Source organism: Protobothrops mucrosquamatus, unplaced genomic scaffold (assembly GCF_001527695.2).
Source record: "Protobothrops mucrosquamatus isolate PMUCROS unplaced genomic scaffold, P.Mucros_1.0 scaffold_64, whole genome shotgun sequence".
NCBI lineage: Eukaryota > Metazoa > Chordata > Lepidosauria > Squamata > Viperidae > Protobothrops > Protobothrops mucrosquamatus.
The window spans coordinates 420,258-428,521 of NW_015386140.1; the positions used below are offsets into that span (position 1 = coordinate 420,258).

The following is an 8,264-nucleotide window of genomic DNA, read 5'->3' on the forward strand; positions in this document are numbered from 1 at the left end:
TGCTGACTCGAGTATAAGCCGAGGGGGGCATTTTTCAGCCCCAAAAATGGGCTGAAAAACTCGGCTTATACTCGAGTATATACGGTAAGTATGCAATCTACCATTATGTTTTGGAAAACGATTATTTTTTAGTTTGTGATAAACATGATGATTTAAAACCTCTAACCTCCAACATAATCAAACTGTCTTGTATAACCTTCTTTGAAGTTATTTTTATTTTATAGAGCTCTTTATAACTTTTCACTTGATTCCTATGGTATCGAATATGTTCCCAAGACCACATTTGTAGCTTAGGTTGGACATTTACTTCAAGAATGCCTTGTGTAACATATCGCCACCTAATAGAAAAAGTAAAAAAAATGTTAGGACATAATATTACATGGAAAATTAATATTTCTTCTTAAATTATATTTTAGTAAAGCAATCTTCACAAATTAGTTCATAATTCTTGACTCTCTTCCCCAAAATACAATAATTAAGCCTATTACTTTATTAAAAAGGGTACTTATGAAATTCTTCCCTATCAAGTTTCTTTGGGATTTTGAGTTCCAGTTTATGAGAATATTCTAACTTAAAAAGCATCAGAATTGTAGAAGTTTCCAAAAATTATTGGATGTATACCATTTCCTAGCATTGTTGTGGACAGGAACATCTGGCCTATATTTCCTATATGGTAAATTTCGAGTCATCATATCAATTGATTCAAGGAGTTCCATAATACTGAAATACTGCAAGAAAAAATGCAAAAATATATTTACTATTAGTATAGTATAATAATTACAACAAAATCTAAACAGCATTTGTCTTAAAGTTACATTATTTAAAGGTCGAATAGACTGGAATATTAAAAGCTTTCATTTTATAATAACAATGGAGTATTTAACTTTGAGTTAAAGTAATAATTATTCCAAGAAAAATCTGCTCTTTGGCAGATATATTTATTTCAAGTTGTTTGCAAATCAATACTGATTCAAATACATAATTAAAAATCCCCATGGCTATGTGTGGAATGTTGTAAAACTGAATAATGTTGGGAAGTATCCAGCCTGACAGGAAGGAGTGATGAAGCGCGGGGCAAATTTAAAGTCACTGTACAACTGTAAGAGGGCCAGAACCAGCCCTTCCTGAACTCCTTGGAGCCTTATCTTATTGTTCCAAGGGGAGAGCTGCCAGACTGGGGAAGATTCCTGTATTATAGGCAGAATAAAATAAATATTTTGAAAATTAGTATACGTACCTCAGAAGCATTCCATTAGGGTACTTTAAGCAGAATGATAAATCACTAAAGAATTTAATCTAGAAGAACAAATCCTTAAATGTTCTTTATCTAAACTGTAGCTGAGTCAGTTTGGTATTGTGACTAAAGACACAAGGCTAGAAATCAGGACAGTAATAGATCAATCAGAGAAAGATCCATATTAGCAATTATACAACACAGTGTTCTGTAGATGGCAACCTTGAATTTGTTCCATGCTGTTGTCTGCCCTCCTAATTTTTGCTTCTATAAGAACAAGGGGTGCAATATATATAGCAAAGTGGTGCACTGCATAGTAACAGATTAATTGTATTTCATCCTAGATTAAACAATAAGTGCTATTCTGGTGAGCTTTTTCCTCTTGCAAACCTGCAGATATAGTGAAAGGAAGATAGCTAAAATAGTTCCTAGAATCAATGAGAAATATTTAACCTTTGTTGGCTAATGCTCAGTGTGGGTCTTGAAAAATGAAGAGTCAGATATGATCACTTTCTCTCTCACACACGAACATGTAAACTCATATATAAAACTGAGTAGTATTATTGCATGCATATGTTCAGTCAAAAGCCCTTCCCTTTAATGAAAATTATTAAGTATATAGTTCTTAGATATTTCATCTCAGATTATGAATATTTTGTCTATGATACTTTTCTGTTGACTTTCACTAATATCTAAAAAAATGAAGCTGTGGAATAGAAAAAAAAATGAAATCCTTTTCAAGATTGCTCACTGTTTTCCTATTGTTTGGCAATGAGAACATATAAAACGCAAGAAAATTAGTTCATATGTCATATGTCTAGAAAGCCACGGAATGAAATAAGACTTTGGGAATTATCACTTTGTAGGTTCTCTGAAATAATGTTTTCCTGCTAGAGCTGAGTTCTCATGTCCTTCACCTTTCATGTGTGTCAAGATGACATACAAGATTAAATATTTATCTGTTCTTCTACTTTTATATATATATTAAACCAGGATTTGTGTACATTTTAAACCAGGATATGTATTTTAAACCAGGATTATGTATAGTTTACTATGTTATTATGAGCAAACATGTTTATATTTCAATATCATTTCCAATATACAGTTTGGACTAAAACAAGAACAAAATGTTATTAAAGTATCACACATACATTTTCTAATTGCACCCACAGGGATTTTCAAAACTGATGAACTGAATTCCATAAAGAGATAGGCGTTAAAGTATATGTCCCACAATATGGCTAAAAATTCAGGAGAATGAAAAGTCCCATCCTCAGATAGCGCTATAATTGATTAATTGACTGTATTTGAGTTAGTATTGACTCCTGGTGGCTGTCTGACAAGTCTCTATAGTTTTCTTGACAATATTTTGGAAGTGGCTTGCTATTGCCTGCTTCCTGGGGCACATTTTTGACACTTAAATAACCTTGATATACTAGCCTACTCAAATATAAATTTGGGAATTCTTTCAAGGATTACCGAAAACTATAATCTTGTAAAAAGATGCAAATAGAACCATGAAAATTTAATTGAGGAAATAAAAAAGGTTGCTATAAAAATCTAAATCATTTATACAGTTACCTGTGGTTTATTAAATTCAATGGTTATATCCTGAAGGTTTACATCCACATCTAGTTTTGGTGCAGAAAAGTCAACATCGGATCGCGGATTCATACGGAGTTTAGCTTTAGCTGAAATCGGACGGAATACTAAAAAGGAGAATTTTGAAAAAGTTAATCAAGAAACAAATAGGTCATGCAAACAGATTAATTTTTTTCAATATTATATGAATGTTCCTTATGGAGGGATAAGAAAATAAGATCCACTTTTAGGCACCAAAGTGAAAGCTAAATGTTATAACCAATTGCCTAACTAGGGACAAGACTATGTTGTTTTTGCTCACATATCTTCTGGAAGGTAATTTTTTTTTATTATAATCTCTATAAGCACAAGCCCCATCACTATTGTAGTCTATCCTACTGTGATAATGCAAAAAAGGTAGAATTGTGCCAATAAAATGATAAGTTCAGTCCTAGATAGATAATCTAGTGCCAATCACTATCTTACAATGAAACCTCTACGTTTCTATTATTTTTGTTTCTTCAGACATATAGAGAATTTTCAAGGTAATAAATACCTCTTTGTATTTTGTATTGAAGTAAATCAGTGTAACATTTTAACACAGACATAATATGATCCCCAAGTTCCTTACAAATCTAATCTAACCATAATTGCCTGCGTTAAATGAAGTTTTTGGACTAAATAAAAACGTAGCTCCAAGAGGAAATTCTACCTATGCATACTGTACTCCACATGTAAGTTTGTTAGGAAATATTAAAAACTTACCAAAACTATAGCCTTCTGGAATCACATTAGTGCTTGCAATTCCATATTTTAAATGACTCTTTTTGGGGAAAAAATGGAATTGAAAATTTATTCACAATAAAAATGCAAAATGCAACATAAACCAAAGAGAGTATTTTTTCCCAAGCGATATTCTAAACTGATCAACTTTAACTTAAAATACAAAGACCCAAGGATATATATAGGTTCAATATTTTTGGCTACATATCATGCAGAAGAGGCTCCTGGTTTAAACATGTGAGAATATATACCGTATTATGATAATACAGTGAAATGTAAATGTTAAGTCACCCCTAGAATGCTTAATCACAGTAGATGACCGCCAAAATCAGAAGCAGAAAGCAGATAGAACTAATTTGATCTCTGATCCCAGTTCAATAAAATAATGTCTGATTGAAAAAAATATGAGGAAAACAATCATTTCCCCCTTTGGCATTATTTAATGAAGAATAAAAAAAGTTATGATAATACAGTATTGCACTTTAATTGTCCAAACATAGACTATGTATTAAGCAATTCATTAATAAATACTGAGTAACATCAGGTCTTCAATTCCAAATATCTACTGTGGTCTTTGGAGAGAAAATATATATATTTGATAGTTAAATGGGTATAATATTAATGAGCATTTGCTATACTGATTGGGTTCTCTGCAATGGCATGTCCTAGGATATGACAAGATTCTAAAATATTTCACTTGCTAAGGTTTTTGGTTAAAAGTCTGAAAATTTCCAAGAAAACTGAGGAAAAGTACCTATACGCTTATGAATAAAGAGAGAATTTTAGGTAAAAATATGTCCCCAAAATTGGATTTGGCTTATTGGATGATGAATGTATAGATAAGTATATATAATAATACTTTTTAAAGTACCTGTACATCTGGTATAGGTTCTCAGATAAGCCCATCCACTGATAAGCTGACACTCAATTTTTTAAACCAAAATCACACAAAAATGGATAATTTGTAGATTACCTACAAATAAAATACTTATGAAAATGGAAGCATATAAAAATATGAATGTCAGCTTATACATGGGTGATACCTTTTTCATAATATTTGGATTAAAAAAAAATGAGGTTGGCTGATGTGTATGTAGATGAGCTTATATGGGTGGACTAAGGCAGGTACTGCAGGTGGGCAATAGGTAACTGCAGATGGGTGTCATGGGTGGGAATGGGTGCTATGGCTACGTGGCGGTGGGGAGACTGTAAATTTTCATCATGTGACGATGGGGCAGTAAGATATCAGGAATTTTGAGGGCCAGTTATAAGCTCTTTTTTTCAGTTACATTGTAACTTTGAACAGTTCCTGAACAACTGGATATAACATGATGACTTCCTGTATACGAATTCAAAAATGCCAAACCTAAATTCCAAACTTTTAATCATTTAAACATTTTTTCCTGTTAAAGTGTAGATAATTTTCCCATCTTTTTTTAATCTTGTATTTTTATTTAGAATCCCTAAGAAACATTACTTTACAATGTGGAGCAGGATGGCCTTAGTACTAAAATGGAATTAAAATCTAAGATAATGACTTTGATTTTGATCAGTTGTTTTTAGTTTAGCCTTATAATTCTACATTGATTTTATTTTATATTACTTCATTGTTTTATTTTAGGGCCATTTACTGTAAGACCATTTTAGGACCATTTTACAATGAAAAGGAGTTGTTAATAAATATGTATTTTGTTGCTAGACAGCTGTATATTATTTCCCACACAAATCTGATTTTTTTTCTCAAGTTAATGCCTATATTAATTTTCATACATAATATTTATTCCCAGGATCAGCTGAAAGGGGAACAAACAGACATAGATTTTCTAAGTTCAGTGAACATTTTTTTTAATGCCTTTGAGTCAGTTTTTGATTCCTGGCAGTTGCCTTGAGTAGACCCTGTAATTTTCTTGGTAAGGTTTTCCACAAGTGGTTTGTCCTTGCCTCCTTAGGGTTAAGAAAGTGTGCCTGGCCCAAGGTCACCCAGCTTCCTTCATGCCTAAGGCAGAATTAGAACACAGTTTCCTGCTTTCTATCCTAATGCCTTAATCACCATATGAAACTGATTCTCTCATCAGTAGTGCTTCTTAAAAAGTTAACTAGCACAAGACTACAGCATTAATGATCTTTTTTTAGCTTAAAAAGACACTGTATAAAAATATAAATGAACTGTAATCCATTTCAGACAAATCATACTCGAAATGATTTATTAGCTTTGTCTACTCACCAAAGATTCTTTATAGTCATCATGATAAAACATTTCAGACTTCACATTCCAGTATGCAAAGAAGTTATCCAATCGAACTAGCTGAAAAAAAAATTAAATAGGAATGACTGAATATATTTAAAGTTATCATGATCCAATATCTTATAGGTATGCATGTTTATGGAAGTTATTACAAATATTGACAAAACTTAAATATATGTAAATGGAATTACTGAAATTAGTCAAATACAGCAGGGGTTCCCAACCTTTGCAACTTGGTGGCCCGGTGGGGGGGGGAGGGGAACCGGGCAAGTTGAGCTGCACATGTGTGCACATGCACTAGGCCACCGTTTGCAAAAGTCAAGCTATGCGCACACTCGTGCACACTGGCCCACAGCTCACGCAGCCCAGTTGTGAACAGGCCATGGCCTGGAGGTTGGGAGACCCCTGAAATAAAGGATAAGAATGCTACAGGCTGCTACAGAAGGANAATACCAGGTGGTGATTTTCCAGGTTCCAGATTCTATGGAGGGCTCTGGCAGCTGTATTTTCCCCAATACAGATAAATATATTTTCCATTCTAAAGTTATTCTGATTTTAAAAAAAGGTTTCTACATACTTGTAGTCATTAAATTACTAAAAACAAAAATTTTACAGAGCTCAGTTGGGCATTTCTGCCTCTTTAGAGCATGTCCATTTCTCATTCTTAAAGAGTATTTGAAGTACCCCTCTGAGTGATTAATGACAGTCTGTGACTGGAGGAAGATCTGGTAAAAGTGGAAGCCAAAGAATGGTTGTCTATACTCAAATTTTCCCTAAGAACATCTTCATTCTAAAATGATGTAGTACCCTTGCCACTGAAGAATGGGTAACAGTCAACCAGGACATAAACCTTGCTGGCCAAACTGTTATAACTTGTTCCTTTTCCCTTCAAACTCTTCCTGAGCTAAGGAAGCAATTCAGTGACTCCTGGGCAATGAATGTATAGCACAAATCAGACTTAGTAAAGGCTCCAAACCTCTCCATCTTTAACAACTTAATGTACACAACAACACTGGCTGCACATCTTACAGAAGGACCTTCAATCTGGCTCGTTTGACAACCTTTGGCTATGTTAGAAGTAATAGACAGGATTTCTTTCCTGGAATACCTCTACACTTGAAATGACGGGCAAGTTGAAACCACTGAGCACATCCTCCTTTTCTTATTTTACAGAGACATCTATGCTCATTCTCCTACTACCTATCAGGTTATTCAGACCAATTCTACATCTGCCCATTACACTCTGACTCCAAATCATTCATAACATTCAATACCAGCTTCTGTGTACTACATGGCAAAATTTGCAGGAGTCAAATGTGAGCTAGAGTTGACCAAGCTGGACACAGCCCATGACTTATTATTATATTGTTGTTTCTAATCTCCGATTATACAATTACAGCTTTTGCTGATGCAGATTATTCTTTTAGCAGCATATTCATCAGTTTAATTAATGTTATCATTTTTAACATTTTTAGTTTTATAGCAGTCTTAGTTTTAACCTCTGTATTTCAACTTTATAATCACAAATTTAGACCCACACAGTTTTTATGTTATAAATAGAAGTAGTCTTAGACTTTCGACAATTAAGACCAAAATTTCTATTGCTAAGAAAGACAATTGTTAAGTGAGTTTTGCCCCATTTTAAGACCTTTCTTGTCAGTTGTCAAGTGAATCACCATAGTTAAGTTAGTCACACCATTGTTAAGTGAATCTGGCTTCCGCATTGACTTTGCTTGTCAGGCTTGTCAGGACACTGCAACCATCATAAATACATGCCAGCTGCCAAGTATCTGAATTTTGATCAGGTGCCCATGGATATGCTGCCATGTTCATAAGTGTGAAAAAAGGTCATAAGTCCCTTTTTTTTCAGTGCCATTGTAACTTTGAATGATCACTAAACGAACTGTTGTAAGTCGAGGGCTACCTGTATTAATTTCATAATCTCGATGGTTTTACATTATACTTATACTTTACATTATAAATGCTGAACTAAAGACACTGCATTTTGTACAGTGTAGTTTGGAAGACATTTACCTCAAATTCTGCCTGTTGTCTTGCTAGGGTGATGCTGAATACATCTAATGTCTTCTCTAGTTCCTATAAAGAAAAGTACAAGTGTTACATACAATACAAACCTATTTCAACGTATTTCTACAGAGTTTACATCACCAAGTAATGCAGTTGTAAAGTGATGTCAAAAATCCCAAGCCAGATTTTTCTTGTTCCCCCCGCCGCAGGGAGACGGAACCGCCTAGATGGTTCCGTCCCAGGCGCCTGATGGACCCGGAGGGGTTTCTGACGGAGCTTGGGCCATATCCGGTGGATCTAGGTCACGACTCGGCGGAAGATCAGGCTGCGGCCTGGGATGTGGCCGCAGCCGCAGCACTGGACCGAGTCGTGCCGTTGCGGCCTCTGACCCGA

At 34.4% G+C, this 8,264-nt stretch overlaps 1 protein-coding gene across 1 annotated transcript in view; it reads right to left on the minus strand.

Moving 5' to 3' along the window:
• Nucleotides 1-8,264, minus strand: part of VPS13A (vacuolar protein sorting 13 homolog A) — a 118,347-nt gene that overhangs the window by 83,650 nt on the left and 26,433 nt on the right. The window contains exon 14 of the mRNA XM_015812644.1: nt 7,878-7,940. Coding sequence (XP_015668130.1) covers nt 7,878-7,940 — 63 coding nt within the window. The remainder of the gene's footprint in view (nt 1-7,877; nt 7,941-8,264) is intronic.